This window comes from Paroedura picta, chromosome 3 (assembly GCF_049243985.1).
Source record: "Paroedura picta isolate Pp20150507F chromosome 3, Ppicta_v3.0, whole genome shotgun sequence".
NCBI lineage: Eukaryota > Metazoa > Chordata > Lepidosauria > Squamata > Gekkonidae > Paroedura > Paroedura picta.
The window spans coordinates 108,093,981-108,115,736 of record NC_135371.1 but is presented as its reverse complement, the minus strand read 5'-3'; the positions used below and the strand labels follow the sequence as shown (position 1 = coordinate 108,115,736).

At 39.9% G+C, this 21,756-nt stretch overlaps 2 protein-coding genes across 3 annotated transcripts in view; one reads left to right on the top strand and one right to left on the bottom strand.

The window, feature by feature from the left end:
• Positions 1 to 21,756, top strand: part of DOCK2 (dedicator of cytokinesis 2) — a 430,014-nt gene that overhangs the window by 144,509 nt on the left and 263,749 nt on the right. The window lies entirely within an intron of this gene.
• INSYN2B (inhibitory synaptic factor family member 2B) overlaps positions 256 to 21,756 on the bottom strand; it is a 148,519-nt gene continuing 127,018 nt past the window's right edge. The window contains exon 4 of one of the 2 annotated variants that reach the window (XM_077327134.1): positions 256 to 5,829. In XM_077327134.1, the coding sequence (XP_077183249.1) occupies positions 5,646 to 5,829 (184 nt within the window). In that variant the 3' untranslated portion in view covers positions 256 to 5,645. The remainder of the gene's footprint in view (positions 5,830 to 21,756) is intronic. The other variant, XM_077327135.1, reaches the window with a different exon arrangement.

Sequence of the window (21,756 nt, the reverse complement as noted above, 5' to 3'; positions counted from 1 at the left end):
TCTTTATATATTCAAGAAAACAGAAAAGGGACATGATTAAAACAAACCTTCATCCAGATAGCAGAGGAGCTGGTTGTGAAGGAGGGACAGATCGAAACATAACAAATATCTCATGGCCAAGTGATTGAAAATCAAGTTTACTGTATGAGAATTACCAGTGCTAAAGCATAAGGGGAGTGTTTTGAGAGGTCTGGAAGCACTGAAACACAAATGTATGTACAATTTTTTTCCTAGGGCTAAATCAGATGTAATATTTGCTCTAGAATTGGAAGGAAATGCTGAATACGTTGATTGTAAAGGAAAACTAGTTAAATTAATTTGCTTTGTGTATGTGGGATAGCTGCAACTACTGTAAACAGTAAGGTCTTGAGTCTTGAGACAGAAAAAATATGTCACTTTATTGCAAAAGATATAATGCCAGTAAAAGAATCTAGAAATATACAAAACATTATATTTGATTAGTACATTTCATCAGGAAAGTAATTTGTATTGGAGCCTGCTTATTTATCAATATGTGACTATGGGTAAGAGAAATAGTTAACTGTTGTAACTCTGGTAGTACATAAACTTTATTCAAGATTACTGGACTGAGCAGTGCTCTCATGCAAGGTTTGGTGGTCTTCCCCAATCTCCCCACCTCTGACCTCAGCAAAGTTTATTTTTAAGGTCATTGGATCTGTCTGGAGGAGGGAGGGCTGCAGTGAGAAGGAACTGAAATCACTTCCCTTTCCTCATCTGTCAGTAGAGCACTGAAGACAGAAAATACAGGAAGTACAATTTTGTTGGAATATGCAAGATCTGTAGAGTGCATAATTCAAAAACCCACGGGGCATTGGAGGAGATGTGTATTTAGCATAGTTAGAATAAGAACGTCCTGATATTTTTCAAATAATCTCCTCCAATATTCTTATTGGCTCAGTGGGAGACTTCTTGTTCTTTTGGGCACACTTTGTCCTTGCTTGCTTCCACAACAGACTGAATGAACACAGAGAACAGAACAGCTAAACAGGACTCTCTCTCCTCTCCTCTTTCCATACAAAGTTTTGCTTCACAATAACACTATTTTATTAACTTGGTGCTTGCATTCTCTTTGCATATTTAAACTCTTCCAACAAATTTCATCCCTTCCTGTTTTTCAGAGCAGCCTACCAATCTGTGTCTTATGACCCTACAGATAAACTTTCCTGGGATTTGAAGGGGGTGCTGGGTGGAGGAGAATCTTGAAGCTTTGAGCCTAACAGCACCTTCTGCTGACGGATCACTGGATCCAACCACTTTTAATGAAAGACTGAATGGTTTACTCTTACAACTTGGTTTCAGAGATCCACTTTTCTTTGTAATTTCAAGTACAGTAGTTTCAAAATACATAAGATGTGCTATACAATATTATACAAACAATCTCACCTGTCTATGCTTTTATTTGTAGCAGCGCTTAATTATATTCACCATATATAGTGTTTCTGAAAACTGTTACGTATGTTCACACCGGTTCCTTTTAATTTGGAAATCCTCTGTAATGTAATTCAGTGGTGGTTGTAGTTTGGCATGAGGTTTACAGTTTCCCGGCGGTTAGTGTACAAGTTTTAAATGTATAGAGCTGTAATATAATACTGAAAGGTGAATGTACATTTCTGTACTTATTATGGTGCATCGATGTCTTCTTTTACATGTGAACACCATCCTTTTTTTTATACTGATGCCTTCTTATTGTTGATTAAGGCATACAGAGTCACAAACATATGAAGTTCATTAGAATATTGAAGTTGCATGCCTTGCTTGTGTCTAAAAAAATATCTTGGTGATCTAGCCAGTGCTCTAAGTACTTGTCCTTTACTAACCAGAGAGTGGACAGTGACCACTCATTGTGAAGGAAAGCTTGGATTCCTTTCATTCTTAATTCCCGCCTTCCCATGCAGGCAATAGTTTAAAAGCTGAGTGTGTTGACATCTGCTGTGGCCAATATGCATGGAGCTTATTCAGAAGGAATCTGTTGCAGCATATACCATCTCTCATATAGCGGGTACAACAGGTCATATAGCAGTAGGGAATACACCAACTTTTGGGACAAACAAATTCCAATTCAGCAAAGTCATCCAGTGTAGAGATCTGCCTCATCATGTGGGTTATCATTGCTAGGCTAGGATCCCTATGTTCACATTCAGATGTGTGCCAGAGCATGTAACCTGGTATCTCATGGCTTCAGGATACATAACCTTGGATATAGCTTATTTCAGATCCTGAAATTTTTTCCACTCTTGGCTCAAATATTAAAGCATTTCTATAAGTGTGTGTGTTTGGGGGGGGGGGGGAGTGACAGCTAGAAAAAACATGTTTAAGTATTCTTGTAAAGGGATGTGTGGGGATGATGTAGAAAAATATACCAAATCTTGGACTAGTAATTGACAATTTGCAGGCATCTAACAGTATGACAATGTAATACAAAGATGGGTAAACCTCAGGCACATCAGTAACGGGAATCTGATGGCTACAGGCAGCTTGCATATTAATGAAACTTCCACATCATTTAAAATGTAGCAATCAAGTTATAGCTGACAGACGTGCTGAATTATTGTGGAATTTAGTTTTAAAAACTTGGCATGGTTTAAGAAATATGTTTTAAGAGAGGGAAATTGCATATTTTATATGCCTTATTTCTGAATCATTAGCTTCTGTTGATATTATGGTACCATCATTAAGATGTCTGTAACTATGCAGAACAACAAATAGTTCTCTAGTGGCTTTTAAGAGGCGACTGTAACAGGAACACTGCAATGTTTCCAGCCATTATTATGATTGTAATGCCCTTCTGCAATTCACATAGAAGTAATTAGCAGATGTTTCCTCTATGTTGGCCAAATTGTTGCTCTCCAGATGTCCATGGACTACCGTTACCACATGCTAGCAGAGGCTCATGGTAGTGGTAGTCTATGGACATCTGGAAAGCCCGTTTGGCCACCCTTGCTCTATGACTCAAATTGAACAGGTCATTCATGTTGTTTATAGAAGCCATTGAAAAATGCTTTAGTGATTCTACTTGGGGCTCTAATAGTTGTTCACTGTTACTTGCATGAATGACCCAAAAAACATGGAGAAAAAGCTTCCCTTCCTGGAAACTGATTCACAAAGAAATTCTGTACTGATTTAAGTTTACTAAAGTCTTCAGTCTTAATGTTAGGCTATAAAACTTTTTGCCTTTTCCTGTGACTTGAATTACCCATTTCCTTTCTGTGCATCTTCTTCATCCTTCTTGCTAGGGAATATATTTTATGGATTTTGTTTGGGAACATATAAGTAGACATTTTCAGAATTCATTATTTTTTCATGTTCAAAGCTAATAACAGTGCAAATTTTAAAAAGTCTCATGGATTAAAGTGCAATCTAATGTCATAGTTGTTTTGTAGAACTATTCCCCCCACCCCTAATAATACAACTAAAGCATCATTGGAAATATGTGATCTATCTCAGTGCTAATAAGGTTTCTGAAACTTTAATGCAGTTTTATATGTGGACATTACTATTTTTTAAAGGGGTCCCTTTGCAATGCAAAGAATGTTAGATATACTTTGGTACAACCAAGGAAGAGGTCCTAGAAAATAGTTGGTTACAGAAAAGTGAGTCAAATTTGGCAGCTTCCAAAATTCTGCATAAAAAGTCACTTGATAATCTCAATTGAAATTTTATTTAGCTGAAAGAGTTGCTAAGTAAAGATATCTTAGTGGCATGTCTCAGACTTAACACCATCCATAGTTTTCATTGAAGAATGAGTTTAGAAGGAACTTCATGCAATCCCTCCTCTGCATTCTTTCTCCTTTTATATACTGGGAGATCATTAGATATGGGAATGCTGCAAACTTCATCATGAACATGACTGCTGAACAAACTTTCCTCAAACAGATATGAGGCCATCTCCTGACTGAATCAGAATAATGGTTATTTGTTTCTTTAGTGAATTTATATGCCACCTTTCCAAAACCTGCATGGAGTAGCTCACAAGTAAGAACAATATTGTAACATTACTTTTAAAACAACATAATTTATCTATATTAAAATAAAGCTATTAAAAACAAGCCCAATTTGTGTTGGGTAGCTTTAAGCTCACTCAATAGTTGATTAATCTACAGGATTAGGGGACTGCACCTTTGTTTCTTACAGTTTTTATAAAATTCAGTTTTTTTAAATGAGATTGCCATTAGTATACCATTGTAGTCTTTCTATCATTAGGCAATAATTCTAGTGGTATGATGTAATAGCCCTGATCAGCTACAATTGAAAAATAACTATGGAAGTATACTTCTGACAACATTAGTAAATAATGGGGGAAGTAGATTCTTGATCATAACAAACAGACACCAGAAGCTCACAGAGATACCTAAATAACAAGTCTCAGTTCACCTTGCCCTTTTAATTATGTGCTATTTAAATTTGAGGCAGTGGCAGGAGGGGGAGGGGAGAGGTGGCTGCTGAGAAAACCCACTATAAACAGTACCATACAGTACTTCTCTATACTGATAGAAGCATTCTTCCATAATTTTTGTTTCCATTTGAGCACATTAGGGCTGCCATACCATGCCACTGGGAATGTCGCTCAATAGTAAAGATGCTGTAATGGTGTCATTGTTTCAAATTCAGTTTTTTTTTTAATGGTGATTGTGGCAGGCTGTCCAGGTGGAGGTTGGCTCTATACTTTTCAACACATGTGAGAATGCAGAATAATCATGTAAAACAGACAGATCCAAACAGCTTACCAAACAATTTACTCCTTGCTTATGACTGGTGTGAACCAAACTGTTGGGTACTTAAGGACCTCCAATGAGATGCTTCTGGTTTTGTGGCAAACTATAGTTTACTATTGCATCAGAACCAATAAACCATAGTTTGTTGCACTCACCATACAAACCGAGATTGCAAACAATTCTTAATTAGTTCACTATGTAAGAGAGGAGGAGGATTTCCATAATCAAACACAATGCTGTTCCCAGGCTGATTGCCTTATTTGATAAACAAGCAGTCTACACACAACCCTCCATATGTTGACTAAATGTGTGGAGAAAGACAGCTGCCTGGCCCCACCCCACATAATTGCCTGGTTATCTGTATTATGCAAATACATGGATGAAGTGTCCAGCCATATACTGCCTCTCTGTGATCATAGATGTTGCTTTTCGAACATCACAGATCATGGTGTGGGTTGGTATGTGCAGTGAGGTGAGAGCAGGCATCAGTGCACAGGTCCTGGCTTCTGCTTTTTTATGGTCCATGAACACAGCAGCAGCATATTTGTGCCCATCAACCCTTGCTGAATGTTTACTTAATATGCAGAGGGATCATGTTTACAGGGTTACTGTGGTTTGGTGTTGCATCTGAACAGCTATAGGTAATACTCCATTCCTAGTTTGATCCATTAATTTTGGAACAATTTATTCAGAAAGGTCAAGTTTTGATTATTTAATAAATAATTTCAAAATATTACCATTTTAAAATATGAACTGCAAAGGCTAAAAAATATCCGGAAATGTATTGCTGGATTTCTTTAATAGCTAGTTGGGATAGTCTTGAGTTTCCAGCCTGAGCTTTATATGCGTTAAAAATCACCAGCTTCATAACCAGTGGTACCGTTCCTCCTCTCAAATGTAGCATTTGAGACTTCAAATCCACCAGAAGCATTTCTTTTTCTTTGTCTTTCTTCGTAGTTCTTGTTTCTCGGGGGTTGGTTGGTGGTCAGATGGTTGTCTCTGAATAGACACTACAGGAGGACTTTGTTCTACTTGATCCAGTGTTTTCAAAACTTGATAAAACCTGCCTTCTTGCTGTCTGAAGTCATGTTCTACGCTAAACAGTAAAAACAGAAGATGTTAGTGAGTTCAATGAAACAATGATATTTGACACTTTGTTTTAAAAGTTGCCATTCTTATCGTTTGTATTTGCAGAACAGAACATTGAACTACTTCACCTGGTAGGTAGGACTGGAGACAAAAATCTCTTTCCACAGTTATAGGAAAGGTTTTAGGACAAGCACATTTGTTTGTGTCAAGTATAATTTTTTGACCGGTTCTTCACAAGGAATCTGCCCCTGGACAGCCTCTGGTTGCTGTCGTGTTTTACAGCCCCTTCCACATGATGTTACCTGTATCCCAAGGCTGACCAGGGGTTGGCTCTGTTTTGCCAAGATTTGCCTCAGTTTGCCAAAGGTTGATTTGCCAATTTTTATCTTGCATTCCATTGGTGAGCAACCAGTGAGCAACCCAGATCTCAGATACATTTAGATCTGGGTTGCTCACTGGTTGCTCACCAATGGGATGTGAGATAAAAATTGGCAACCAGTGAGCAACCAGAGGCAAGCCCATATGGAGGGGGAGAGGTGGGATAATCTCTGTAGAATTGTCCCTCCCCTCTCCATTTCTTGCCCTGAGTATTTTTTTAATGGAACAATCCACATTGCAGCATGACCACAGACCTACATTGTCAAAGGTAAAATAAAATCTTCTGCAAAGTGTCCACAATCTTTTTGGGATCAGGCAGACAAAACACAGCTCTATTTCTGTATTATGGCAGTAGGGAATGAGCTGGGAAAGAGGGAGAGGGAGGGTGATTGAGCAGCCTTCTCCTGATCATACAGGGGTCTGAGTGCTTTGAGAGCCAGTTTGGTGTAGTGGTTAGGAGTGCGGACTTCTAATCTGGCAGGCCAGGTTCGATTCTGCACTCCCCCACATGCAACCAGCTGGGTGACCTTGGGCTCGCCACGGCACTGATAAAACTGTTCTGACCGAGCAGTGATATCAGGGCTCTCTCAGCCTCACCCACCCCACAGGGTGTCTGTTGTGGGGAGAGGAATGGGAAGGCGACTGTAAGCCGCTTTGAGCCTCCTTCGGGTAGGGAAAAGCGGCATATAAGAACCAACTCTTCTTCTTCTTCTTCTTCTTCTTGTTTTTTAGCCAACCATTTGCAAAAAAAAAAAAAAAAGTATTTTGAGGCTTCAGTTAACACGTCCAGCCTATTCACAACTCAAGTAGGCAAAATCAGTCACATTTCTGTTTTCTGGAGGTGGGGAATGAGCTGGGAAAGATGGGGGGGGGGTGATCAAGCATCCTTCTCCCCATCATACAGGGGCTTAAGTGCTTTGCTTTTAAGCTAACCATTTACCAAAAATGACTTTTTGGGCTCCAGTTTTTCATGTGCAGTTTCTCAAGAATCCACCAAGTCTTAAATAAAGTAAAAAACAAAAAACAAAAAACAAAAAACAGAAATCCCCCCAAAAGGGGGGGGTATGCTGTATCATTCTGACATTTCTCCATAGCAAAGCGGCAGTGTTGATTTTTAAAACAGCTGGAGGTTAAATTTACAAAAAACATTTCAATCCACAGAATAACTTTCTTTTTACTGAACTGGAAAAGTGCTTATGTAAAATACTGCTGTGAGTTTCTAGTCTTTACTGTGAGTGGCATTACCCTAGGAACTTGGCCTAACATGGCGTGCCTCAGGGGAGCCAAAGTCTATAAGCAAAGATTGGTAATTAGGGATAGGCAGGAACTGACTCATGAGCTAAAATTCAGACCAAACTTAGACAGGTTCAGGGTTCAAGAGGTGATTATCAGGAACAATGTAATCCCTGAACATTTACCAAGCTTTGGCCTGTTCAATTTGTTTCTTCAGGGCTGTTTGGTTTCTCTCTGCTAGCTTAGCTGTCTTGGGCTCTCTCATGCCACTCATATGCCCAAGACAGCTGGGCCAGCAAAAACAAGAGGGATGAAATGTCTCCTGGAAGACAGTTTGCCCCCATATTGAACCTTCTGTTTTTATTCCCTTTGAAATTGTGGGGAGCAAAACCAAAGGGTTAAGTAGCTGGCAGCCATTTAAACCTAGCAGCTGAGTGGCGGGGCCTTTCTAAGATCCCTCCCCCCTTTCCTGGCCACAGCTCACTGCAATAAGGAGAAGCGTGGAAGGGAAGTCATTTTCTGGGAGAACCCGCCAACCCTTCTACTGCATCCTGAACTTGCCAGACCAGTTTGGTCTGTGTGAGGCCAGTTCAGTTCAGGGACCTCAAACCAACTTTTTCAATCCATGCCCATCACTACTGTTAATCTTTATTTTTCAAATTGCAGCCAACATATGGTGAAACTGAAGGATTTTCAAAGCAAGAGATGTTATTTGGTTGTTGATGCCACAGAACATAGTGCCCTAATTATTTTATTATTTATTTATTTATACACCTCCCTCCCCGAAGGCTCAGGGTGCTTTACATCAAACAGGAACAACAAAAATAACCAAGTTTATAATAATACAATAATAACTATAACATTATGAACAACAGAATATTGGGGAGAACAATAAATCAATGCTTACTGATGGCCCGGTGGTTGGGCGAATCTGTAATTATGGATTTTATTTTAAACTAGAGGCAAAGCCCGTTGTATCCAGGAATACGGTGGGAAGAGGAAAGGCAGGAGTTGTCCAGTCTGTAAGGACATGGGGTTCAATGTGTGTGTTGTATGGGAGGTTGTGGTGGCATGGTGACAAATGAAGGCATGGGAGTAGAGAAATGGGAGACAAGAACCTGTAGTTTGGAATTATCATTGTGTGTGGGGGGGAATTGAGGCATAGTGGTTACAGATGAGCTTCCCCCCTGCCCTAATACACATGGGGTAGTCACAGTATACAGGTGTCCACCCTGCTCCTTCTGTCTCCATTTTTTCACTGTTGATAAAATGTTATGTGGCCACATGCTTCTTTCATGGTTGCTCCTTAGAAGAACAGGATTTTTGTGCCCTGTTGTTTACTACCCAAAGGAGTTTGAAAGTGGTTTACAAACATCTTTTCCCTACGCCTCCCCACAACAGACAATCTATTAGGGATGTGGGGCTATTGAGAGGTCTGAGAGAACTGGGTATGGGCCACAGTCACCAAGTAGGCCTCAGGTGTCTCAAAGCAGTTTTCAATCACCTTTCCTTCCTCTCCCCAGAGCAGTGGTGGAGGTGGGGTACAGAGCCTCACTTGGAAGCTGGCGACCCTAAGAGGAGGTCTCTCTGTGCACAGCAGTCGTAGTAAGCTTTTTTATACTGTTTTTTATAATTTACCAGGCCAAAATGAAAAAAGCCAGTACTGTTCCCATGTCTCTCCAGCCATGTACTTGTTCACAAAGTAGCAAAAATGGCTACTTTGGAGGCTGGACTCTGAGGCATTGTAAAGTTTTGAAGTCCTACCTCCAAACCTCCAGCAATATTTCCAACCCAGGGGTAGCCAACCTCCAGGTGGGGCCTGGAGAGCTCCTGGAATTACAGCTCATCTGAAGAGTATAAAGATCAGCTCCCCAGGCAGAAAGGGCTGCACAGGCCTAACTGTCATGTCGAACTACCTCCTTCACTTTGCCTCAGACCGCTGCCAGAGCTGGCAGGTGGCTGGTGAGTGTTTTGAATTCATACTGTGCTAGACTAAGCAGTGTTACTATGGATATATTGGTATTCAGAACAGGAGGTGGAACAGTATGATTTAACTTAAAATATGTCATCAAGAGGTTTGTTGTAATCCCTAGTAATTCAATAATTTCCTGTTATTTATAATTGACTGAAACTTCTATACAAATCTTGATGCACATTTGTTCTCAATTTCCTTCAGTTTTGTTTGTTGTAGTTCAGTTGCTTTTACCCAGTGACTATTCTATATTGCTTATGAAGCGCTTGTTAAACTGACCTACAGTTCTAGTAAGGAGAGCTGTAAGATTCAATCAGTGTATTAATCAATTAAAGCTTCAGCTATTAATTGGTAGGAGCCATTTTTTATTGCTGATGGCAAACCTTAATTAATGGAATTATGATTTAAAGTCATGTTTGTTTATTTTTGAAGCTATTTTGACTCTGGTATATTACTGTTAATAGAGCATGAAAAAGAAAATGTGATAAATGACTTTCATTTTAACAATGAATGGCAGTCCTTGCGTAATTAAATTATAAGCCATTTTATACTTCCTTTAACAAAAGTCACATAATACATTTTATTAGGACAAAGAAAAATGATAGGAAGCAAGCTTTGAAGTTCTCTGGAGCTCTTCATCAGAGTTTAAAGTGAGGAAGGGGAGATGTTTCAGGCTATTAGTCCTTCAAGATGATTGGAGTATGAGATTATGTCAGTGGTTCTCAACCACCCTAATGCTGTGACTCCAACTGCGCCGATGGGGGTAGTGAGGGTGGCGCATGCTTGTGTACAGGTGTCCACGCACAAGCGCACAATGATCTGGAGGTGGTGTGGAAGTGGCCATGGCTCCACTGCCACTGGCTGCCTCCACCACCCGCCACTGCCGCCACCCACCACCACCTGGCTCTGCCACCACCAACCTATCCTGGCAACCCTGCGGCGACCAGGCGACCCCACTTGGGGTTGGGACCACAAGGTTGAGAACCACTGGACTATGTTTACGTGTATATTGTTGTCTGTCATGATTTGAGTTCTAATTTTCCTAATTAGTTCTTTTGAGTGTGATGGAATCTTAGCCAGAGAAAGAGAGCAACATTGTGAATCATAAACCCTAGAGCAGGGGTCCCCAACCTTTTGGCACATGGGGGCCGCATTTGCGCACCCAGTGCTTAAAGAAAGCCATATCTTAAACCAAAATGTAACAAAATTATTAACCTACTTATTTAGATCAAAAGTATACATTCAAAAGTAAATGAAGAAATGTTTAATGCAATCCATTTTGGAACAGTATTTTACTGTGGAATCCTTTTATTTAGCTACACATGCTTACCTAGTCAGTGTGATTTTTGTGGCTGTTTTTGTTAGCCAAGGCATTGAAGTCCAACTCAAGGGTTGTGACAGGCACTCTTAAAATGTCATGTAAATATTTATCTGTAAGCCTTGACCTACACTTCAATTTCGCAATATTCAGCTTGGAAAAGGTTTGTTCACAGATGTATGTGGTGCCAAAGACTGTGAATATGCCTGCAGCAAATTTCTTGAGGTTGATAAATGTATCAAGTAGATAGACGAGAATAGAAATGTAACAGACTCTTTTCTTTGTAAATGTCTCTGAGATGATCACTGGCATGCAAATCAATTAGTTCCATCTGAAAAAAGTGACTTGCATCTTCTGGTGCTACTTCAAATGGATTCTGAAACATTCTTATTTCCTTTCCAAGCTTATGGCAATCAGTGAATCTGTTTTGAAAGTCCACCTGCAGTCGGTTCAGTGCTTTCATGTGTTTTTCAACATTGAATTGTAAATTCGCATCCTTCTCAAATTTTAGTCCATTGCAGCATGAGAAGCTTGAAAAGTTACCTTCACAAACTTACTTCACAAAAATCTTCAGTTTTGCTTCAAAAGTTTTCAATTCAGTAAACATGTCACACACAAGCTTTACTTTCGCCTGCAAACTTAGATTCAATGTGTTTAGATGCTCTGTGATATCTGTTAAAGGTAAAGGTATCCCCTGTGCAAGCACCGAGTCATGTCTGACCATTGGGGTGACGCCCTCCAGTGTTTTCATGGCAGACTCAATATGGGGTGGTTTGCCAGTGCCTTCCCCAGTCATTACCGTTTACCCCCCAGCAAGCTGGGTACTCATTTTACCTACCTCGGAAGGATGGAAGGCTGAGTCAACCTTGAGCTGGCTGCTGGGATTGAACTCCCAGCCTCATGGGCAGACAGCTTCAGACAGCATTTCTGCTGCCTTAACACCCTGCGCCACAAGAGGTTCATTTGATATTTGTTAAGGAAGCCAAATAAAAAATCCATTCAGGGTTAAAAAGTGCTTCTTGAACTTTTCCTTTCTCCTTAAGAAAGACATCAATGTCATGATGAAGACCACCTGACTTCTGCATGGAACAATACATCCCTATATTCTGTGTTTATCTTTGAGAGAATATTTTGAAACTGACAGTGAGCAAGGCCATGATATCTGATGTAATTAATTCTGGATACAACAATACACATCATGCTTTCCCACTGAAGAATCTTACTACACAAGGCTTGCTGATGGATGATGCAGTGAAATTGCATGGGAAGTGTACCACTTAATTTCAATATCTCTTCATGGATTTTTGCCACTACCACAGTTTAACTTCCCACCATATTTCTTGCACCATCAGTTGTGATGCTTTTCAATTTATACAAACTCAGGTCAAGATATTCTATCGATTTACACACCTTGAAGAATATGTTTTCTGCATTTGTGGTGCCTTTCAAACTCTACAGTGCACACAACTCTTCTGTAATTCTGAAGTTGGAATCTTTCTCCCTGATAAAAATTAGTAGTTGAGCAGTGTCTATAATGTCATTGCTCTCATCTAATGCCCAAGAAAATAAAACAAAACTTTTTCCTTGACAACCAGTGACATATGTAGCTCTTCTCCAAGTCCTTCAACATGCCTGGTGATTGTAAAACGTAAAGGTAAAGGTATCCCCTGTGCAAGCACTAAATTATGTCTGACACTTCAGGTGATGACCTCTAGCATTTCCTTGGCAGACTCAATACAGGGTGGTTTGCCATTCCCTTCCCCAGTCATTACCATTTTACCCCCCAGCAAGCTGGGTACTCATTTTACCGACCTCGGAAGGATGGAAGGCTGAGTCAACCTCGAACTCCCAGACCCATGGTCAGAGCTTCAGACAGCACATCGGCTGCCTTACCAACCTGCGCCACAAGAGGCTCCTGGTGATTGTAGATGCAGGTAAATTGATACAACTAACACAAGATACCTTCTCAGGCCAAATTTCCTCCATTACTTTAACCATAGCCTTTTAAATAAATTCACCATCAGAGAATGGTCTACCACTCTCTGCAATACATTTGGCAACATGATAGTAAGCCCTGACAGCATACAGGTTGTCTTCAACATGCTTTCTAAAACTATTTTGCTGCAAAAACATTGATTTTTTAAAAAGAGAATTTATCTTGTTCACTTGCACTTCTCTTTGATATATTGAGTAGCTCTTTTTACAGTATTCAAAGTGCCTTTTTAAAAGTGCCAGCTTGGTGTAGTGGTTAGGAGTGCGGAGTTCTAATCTGGCAAGCCGGGTTTGATTCTGCGCTCCCCCACATGCAGCCAGCTGAGTGACCTTGCGCTTGCCATGGCACTGTTAAAGCTGTTCTGCCCGAGCAGTAATATCAGGGCTCTCTCAGCCTTACCCACCTCACAGGGTGTCTGTTGTGGGGAGAGGAAAGGGAAGGTGACAGTAAGCTGTTTTGAAACTCCTTTGGGTAGAGAAAAGTGGTACATAATAACCAACTAATCTTCTTTTACTCCTTTAATACTGAGTTTCAAGACCTATCAAGGCAAACTGTTTTATTCTTGTTTAAAACAAAGAAGTACTCAGTAGTCCATTTGTCATTAAAGACACAGTGCTCTTCTGTAATTTTTCATTTCTTTGAAACAGAACTTCCTTTTGCAGGCATGTTACAGGGTTTTCAGCAGAGCAGCAGTTGCAGAGTTCCAATGTTATCTTTGAATAAATAAAAATGAGCAGTATAATTTTAGGGGCCTAACTCCTCCCTTTCCCATTAAATCCATTCCACTGCAGCTGCTATTAGCCGGGGATTTTAAATTCAGCCATAGCAAAGAAAAGTCCCCTTACCCCCCATCAACTACAGTTCTCAGAAGTACTGATCTATATACACAGGCTAGGAACAATTTTAAAAAAAATGGATTGTGAATTGCAGCTCTACCAGATGTAGAGCTGCAATTCTAAGTACATTGGATACTATGAGATTTATTTCTTAATAAACACAGTCCCTTGGTTAAATATAGGTTAAATATACACCTATTAATATATTTTCATTTTAATACGTTAAAAATTGAGGGCTCTCCAAAAAAGGCCAAGTAGACAGAAAGAGTAAATGAGGGCAGACTTCCACCTGGAACAGAAGATATGCCATTAAATTGGCTTCAAATTATATGCAGGGTGCACATTCACATCACTGCTTGCCAGCCAAGCCTCAATCATGAGAAGTAAAATGGCAGCCAGAGGGAGGGGACCTTGGCTGGAGGAAGATGTGAGAAGGAGAATGCCATAAGCTTTCCTGCTAAGAGAGTACTTAAGGGGCCACACACCGGCTCCTGCAATCATAGATGTCTAAGAAGACTCCTAGCTGGAGGGAGGAAGGGAGGAGAGGCAGAAGTGATGGCCAAATAGCCAAATTAGTGTTCCTTTTGTCCATCCCATTGAATCACAAGGAGATAAAAAACTTTTTAATATTTTTACTGCAGAAGAAATATAGACACGAGATCCCCAAATCTGTGCGAAGAACAATACAGTTACATGAGACTTTATAACTTCCCATTAGAGGTGGGGTCTCTACATCCCACAGGACCACCCTATTATATCCATGCCAGCTCCCTGAAAAGGTCACAAAAGGCAATTTTGACTCCTTCCTTCCCACTCCCTCTGGCCTTGAGAACAGGTCAATTTGACATACCAGCATTGGCAATATTTCAAAAGATAGCCAAATACAAGCTGAGCCTTCTGATTGGGAAACAGTTACAAAAAAAGTTTCTCTTTACTGAACAAAATGTTTTAAAAGAGTTATTTCACTCCTCGCCCCATCAATCCCTCCTCTTGGGACTTTCTCAGTGTTCTCAGCTTGCTTAGATGCAGGGAAAGCACCCAATTTGCTCCCCTCCTAGGGGCCCAAATGATTGCAATCTTCCTGTGTGTTGGTGGGGATAGAAACAATCACCTAAGTCAAATTTAACAATCAATTGCTTTGCTAACCAAATCTTGTAATAGTTACACTTGGAGACCTGTTTCTAAAAAAAAAAGTTCTATTGAAGAATTTCACCAAATTAGTCTAGGGAGTGTTTAAACGGTCTGTTTTCAAATCTACTTTCATTACTCATTCTCAATTGCATGAAGTCAATTACTATTTCAATAAACTCTCAAAGGCCAAATTTATCCTAAATAAAAGGAAAGATTTACATTTGAGCCAAATTATCAAAATGCACTTCAGAGGATTCTTTAACAATATAAGCATAGGTGGTAACTACTAGTAGAGTCTGGGAATCCCATACCAAAGAAAGATATGCGCCTAAACATAACAACTCTATACACAATATAATACCAAGCTCCAGAGAAACGATTGAAAGTTGGGTGTGGGGAACAGCAGCCTTCCCAGTATCCCAATATGTTAAATAAATACTTAGCACATATGAAGCAATGGAGTTCAAATACAAATAAAACATATAGCAGCAGACAAGCAGGTTGGAGGGCCACATAGAAAGAGATCGGGGACCACATGTGGCTCGTAGGCCTCAAGTTGGGGATCCCTGCCCTCGAGGGTTTATGGAACATTTGGAGTCCATAGTGAAGTACGAGAACACTAACACCTCTGATTTAAGTAAACTGCACAGTCTCCTTGTCAAAATGGTGCCTGAGATAGAGAAGACTTCCAGTTTTTTTTTTTTTTACATAGCATTCAGTGTAGTCGTCAGAGGTTTTAACAGGAATTTTTATCAGTTTTTTATACTGCTGTCAATCAGACTTTTTCTGTATAATGCCAATAAAGGTATTATGTATTATTATTTTATAGTTATGTTGAGAATATCTGTGTTGCCTCTCCTGGGGAACCAGGTAAAGGTGGGTTGCAAATATTTAAAAAGTATAAATGAAAACCCAGCCTTAAAAAATACAGCCAAAGAATTTTTTTTAAAAAAATCATTCAACAGCTTAAAACAAGATTAACCATTTCAGAGTAAATACATACTATAGAATGATTTAAAAAAATTCAACTCAAACTTTCTTCAAAGCTTGGGTAGACAAAAATGTTTTGGTCTGCTGTTTAAAAGCAAGTAGGCTTGAGAGTATACTTGCCATTCCCCTGCCTTCAACAGCGGCTTCTCTACTCCTGCTCAGCTGGGAAGAACGATGGGAAATATGGCTGGGGTATCAGAAGTGTCCCAATATGCTGGCATCACTCTCTGCATGCCTTGAAGTGATGTAGCCATGTCATTCTAAATCTTAAGAGTTTTTCCCAGTCAGTCAAATTTATTTATTTAGATTTATTTAGATTTATTTATTTATTTAGATTTATTTAGATTTAGATTTATTTAGATTTATTTAGATTTATTCATTTATTTATTTGTATAACCAAAGGCCAGTATAAATATCAAAACACTGGGGCCAAGCCCATTGCATTCAGGAATACAATGGGCACTAGATGGGGGAGGGGAGGAAGAACTCTGCGGATGGTCTCCCCATCCCCTCAGTACCTGGAAGGCTATAGGAGTTAGGGAACTCACTGGCAGGGGCAGTTCTCACGCAGCAGGGATCTGCAGCCTCCAGTCTCAGAGGGAAATAGAAGGAGGAAGGGATTGTCAGGGGTGGGGGACATAAGGCAATTGGCTGGCTGCTGGACAGACAGGCAAGCTGGTTAGAGGAGGAAGCACTCAGCCACCCTGAGTGGGTATTAAGCACTGAGTGGCACTAAAGCCATGAGACATGCTCTTCCTCCAAGCCCTTACCAGAAATATATGGTGGAACAGGTTTGTCAAAGTGATAAAGATAAAATGGTATGATAACATTTTTAAAGAAGAAAAAGTGCAAAAAAAAATTTCAATAGACATTTCTATCAGTTGGTAAACAGTTATTATATTAAGTATTACCTATACCTGAATTTTCTAGGTAATTGCTGTCTTTAGAACTCTCTTAACTCTAATTTTCTTTGCTGCGAAAGCAAACAATGGCATTCTTTGAGAAACCTACCCAAGACATGCCACGAATGATTTTATTGACTTAAACCACATGTGGTCCTTTGACTAATTGGAGATGGGCCTTGAAGGATGCCTTCTTCCCCCCCCCGACCCTTTACTTCATCCCCCCCCCCAGCCCTTTACAACACACTTCATTGTTGTGCCATGTCTGTATCTTATTTTGAAAGGATGTTTAAACATTACCATAACGATCAGAGAGCGCTAGGGCAGTGGTTGAGAGTAGAGGAGTAAACTACCCCTCCACAAGGCCTCAGTAAAAGGCGTTGAGTGGCCCCCAGTGAGTGGTCCCCGGTGATAAAAAGGTTGGGGACCACTGGTATAGAGGATGGAGCAGAGTTGTTTTCTCTTGTCCCGGAGGGACAGACCAGATCCAATGGGATGATATTAATTCAAAAGAAATTCTGTCTAAACATCTGGAAGAAGTTCCTGAAAGAGTGGTTTCTCAGTGGAACAGGCTTCCTCAGGAGGTGGTGGGTTCTCCATCTTTGGAAATTTTTAAACGCTGGATAGCCATCTGATGAAGAGGCTGGTTCTGTGAAGGTTCAAGGGGTGGTAGGTTACAGTGGATGAGCGATAGGGTTGTGGGTGTCCTGCATGGTACAGGGGGTTGGACTAGATGACCCATGAGGTACCTTCCAACTCTATGATACTATGATTCTGTAGGCATTCTGTTAGGAAAGGAGGCGTGTGTGTGGAAGCCTTTTCCAAAATGGATGCTCTGCTGAGGAATAGTGTACACATTTATTATTAATTAATTAAATAATCACATTTTTATGCCGCTCTCCTGATATGGCTCATGTACAAATGAGTTAAAATTAACAGTGAATTTAAAACCAATACAATATATCAATATTAAAAACAAGACAGAGTAGAATCATAAACAACAAACTAGCAGCATTAACAATACTAGTTTCCAGACATTTCATAGATCTCCAGACTGGATTTCACTCAATGTGGGTGTTTTATTTATTTATTATTCAGATTATTGCTGGTGTGGACTGTAAACTTCGCTCTCTTAGCCCTAGATTGTTCAGTGTTTTAAAGGTCAAATATTTTCGGTAAAGAATAGTACAGACATGTTTATTTATACAAGTTCAGGAACTTTAACATTAAGATATTGATAGTGATTCTTGATAATGTAAAAACAACTATATTGACAGAAATATCCTTTTATTTCCCGAAATATGTTGATAATTTGCAAATAGCTGCCTCATCCAGTGCTCCAGCTGAGAGGATATCACAGGAAAAAAATTTTGATTGCAAGAAAAGAGCTAATAAAATGACTGTTTGCCTGGTTATCAGTGTTTATGTGGGCAATTATCAGTAATTGTTTTTTATCACTTGCTTGAATAGGGTATTCATCAAAAATATCTTGTGATCACAGGGATATGTAGTTCAGGAACAAGCTTTTAATTCTGATTCTAGCGGCCCGGTGCTAAATGTAGTAATACTCTTAACATGGTTAAAGGGATTTTATGTGGATTATTTAGATTACAAAAGTGTCCACTGTGTTTACTGTACATATGGGGACACACTGAAAACACCATCTGGCAGTGTCATCTTTCACAGCTGTCACAAAGTATAGCACCTCCTAAAGAGGTAATATTTTGATAAAACCTTATGGTACACTTTTCCCTTGTGGAAACACATAGAATAGTGTTTTCCTGTATCCTGTCTGACAGTTGTGTATAGAAAAGATAATACGTCAAAATTCACATAAATTAAATTTAGTAGGATGCTTCTCCATAAGTAAATAATCGGTCTGACTGGATGAAGTGCAGAATATTACACCGGTGCAGCCACTGAGCACATTGCTCTACCTGGAGCTCTGGTTTACTCCAACTAAGGACTTTTGGGGGGGAAGACAGGGTTTTAAAATTTGGAACCTAAGTTTCCTGTTAAAAACTGAACTTCTTTTTACAATAAGATGTATGCTTATCAACAAACATCTCTGTCATGCTCAGCTCGGTGGAGGTGTATTTTAGATTCTACTTTAACTCTGCTTTGCTTGCTTTTTAAACACTTTGGGTCCCAATCAGAGAGTTAAAGTTGAGTATGAATAACATAAACCCCTTGTATCAGATGACATCCTACCTGCCTAAGCCTATTACATCTTCCTGTCTTTTAAATGAATGAATGAATAAATAAATATTTTTGTTTCCTGTCCTTTCCAGAAGATCAGGGTGGGTAACAACATGGATTACCACAGAATTACATAAAAACAGTATGATTATTTAATAGGCTCTGGCCCTGGTTGAAGCCTCTCTCACCTCTTTTGGGATGGAGATCCTAAGCAGGTTTGGTCTGATGCCCTCAACTTTCTTTGGGGATGTGTGTATAAAAATGGTGGTCCTGAAGATATGCATGTCTCAGATCATTTAGGGCTTTGATGATTAATGCCAAACCCTTGAACCTGATGCAGTCTCCAATCTGGAGTGAATTCCCTCAGGAGCAATTGTTACTTGTATGGGATATGACCCACTGGCCTGACTGCAGCCTATGAATCTGCTAGTGGTTTTGGTTCAGTTGTAATTGCTCTCTGGTATTTTCCCAAGAGTGAGCCAAATATATTGTATGTGCTTAAAGGGAAAAAAATCCCATTGCCTCCAGTCAATTGCCCTAACCTCCAGGAATTTCCCAACCTAGAGTTGGCAACCCTCACAGGATTACTGTCTTCCCTCTTGTGTTTGTAGAAAAAGCTCAGTGGATCAAGCTCATTCATTGCAGCTCTCATAGCACACGCCCATAAGGGCCCCTACACCCCCAGAATCATCTTCTCAGGGCTGCTGGAGAAAGGGGAATGCAAGGAGGCTTCATCTCTGCAAGCTTCTTGCCCTTGCAGTTCATAGTGTTTTCTGGTGTGAGGGTACTGTGAATCTCTCATTTAAATGCAGAAAAAGCAGCATCTCTTAGAGTTAGGAGACAATTCCCCAGAATCAAACTGTGAGGGCAATTCAAATTTACTTTTACCTGTAGCATAAATCCACGCATATTCCTATGGTTATGTTTGCATTTTCTTTCATCTTAAATAGTGACCCTGTCTAGGAGTATGTTTACCAATATACCAGCTGACTATAAAAATACATCCAAAATACAATTTCTCAAGCAAAAAAATATGCTGAAGTGAATTTTGCAGCTTCCTCCAGATCTTGGATTTAGCATCCTTAACAATTCATACTTGCCGCCCCTCTGAAGCTTAGATAATTAGAAGGCAAATTCTCCCTGATGTTTATAGTAAGCATAATTGCAAGTCTTAAGGGTGCATTCTTTCCCCCCTCATTAATGTGATTCAAGAGAAAACTATACTCCATTTTTGTTTCTATGGAAACATTGACCCTTGTAATTTCAAAGTGGCATACAGAAAATTTAGCTGGATGAATCATGTTAACATGTTGCAGTTAAATATCCAACATGATTACGGTGAGATTTGATTATTGTGAAGCATTAAAGTATGTGAAGTATGCTCTGAAGCACATCTCTGTCAGATCCTCATGCTGAGGTTTTTCGCACCCTTGCTGTCTCAGTTCCTTTCAGAGATGCCAGCTTGATGTAGTAGCTAAGAACGGTGACTTCTAATCTGGAGAGGTGGGTTTGATTCCCTGCTCCCCCATATTCAGCCAGCTGGGTGATCTTGGTCTAGTCACAGTCCTGTTCGAGCTTTCTCACAAATCAGTTTCTCTCAGAGCTCTTTCAGCCTTACCTATCTCACAGGGCATCTGTTGTGGGGAGAAGAAGGCAAGGTGATTGTAAGCTGCTTTGAGACTCCTTCGGGTAGTGAAAAGTGAGGCATAACATCCAACTGAGCCCAAAGGGAGGGTGGTATAGAAATAAAAATAAATAAGCAAATGAACAAACAACCATTTATATAATGTTCTCCTCAGCGACAGGTTTCCTTAAGGCAGATCTTAGTAAGAACATTGCAGTTAATGTCTATGTACCTGGGCTGATCAATCAGGTACTAAGCATACAGTTTTAGTATTGCAGGAAACTGAACAAAAGAGCAGATTAGTTCTTCTGTCCATGTGTCTTCAAGTTCACAGACTAAGGCTTAGTTCATATGCCATAGCAAATCAGTCTAATTTAGGCTTTTCTCAACCAGGATTTCTTAATGGCTTTGGAAGGGTTTCCTCTGAAAAGGTATCACCGACTGGAAATAGTGATAAGTAACCTCAGTTTATTGAGTTTTATATCAATGTGGTGATACTAAATTTTAAAAATCTAAGATGAAAATTAATAGATATGGGTGTCTTTACAGAATTAATTTATGAAAACATAGTTCCCAAGATTTGCCCTCTACAATGGATATTTTATACATGAAGATGAGCTTCTGGCAGGGTATAAATATAACAAATAAAAAGAGGAAGGAAGAAAGATTACAAAAAATTATCCATGTTAGCTGTAAATGCAGATTTGCTTTTATGGGCTACATATTATGTTTAAAATTTCACATAGAAAAGATGATGAGCCATTGAGGAAACGAGTGTTGGTTATTTTGACTGGTAGATTTGTGAGAGTCTAAGTGTAAAAATTCATTGACAGAATTAACAACCTCGGGCAAATGTTGGTCTGTCATATGAATGATAGGACACCCCTGAGGCCTGTTCAGCCAGTTAAAGGTGTAAAGACAAAAATAGGACAAAGTGATTTAAAATTGCCAGTTGTGTTGGAGAAACCCCAATGTAACTTGCTTTAAAAAGTTTCATGTAATTTGGCCATGACCAATTCCGCACGGGCGGAAAAGGTTGGGCCAGTGCCTATATGGACACAGGGTTAATCCTGGGCTTGGTGTGCTTGGTGTGCTTTAGGGCCTCCATTGCCCCCAGTGGCATGGGAATGCGGAAATATCCACATTCCCCGTTCTGCCATGGGGACCAACGTGGCCTATCCAGCCACAGGCCCCTCCTACGGCGTCCCAGAGGGGAGAGAAAGTGCCCCATTTGACACTGTAACACAATCCCACCTCCATGTAAATAAAAAAGTAATCTGATGCCCCCCAAGTGGCGGAACCTTTCTGCCCAGCTGCCTTAGTATGGAAGCAGTAATTCGTGGTGGACCTTTTGCACC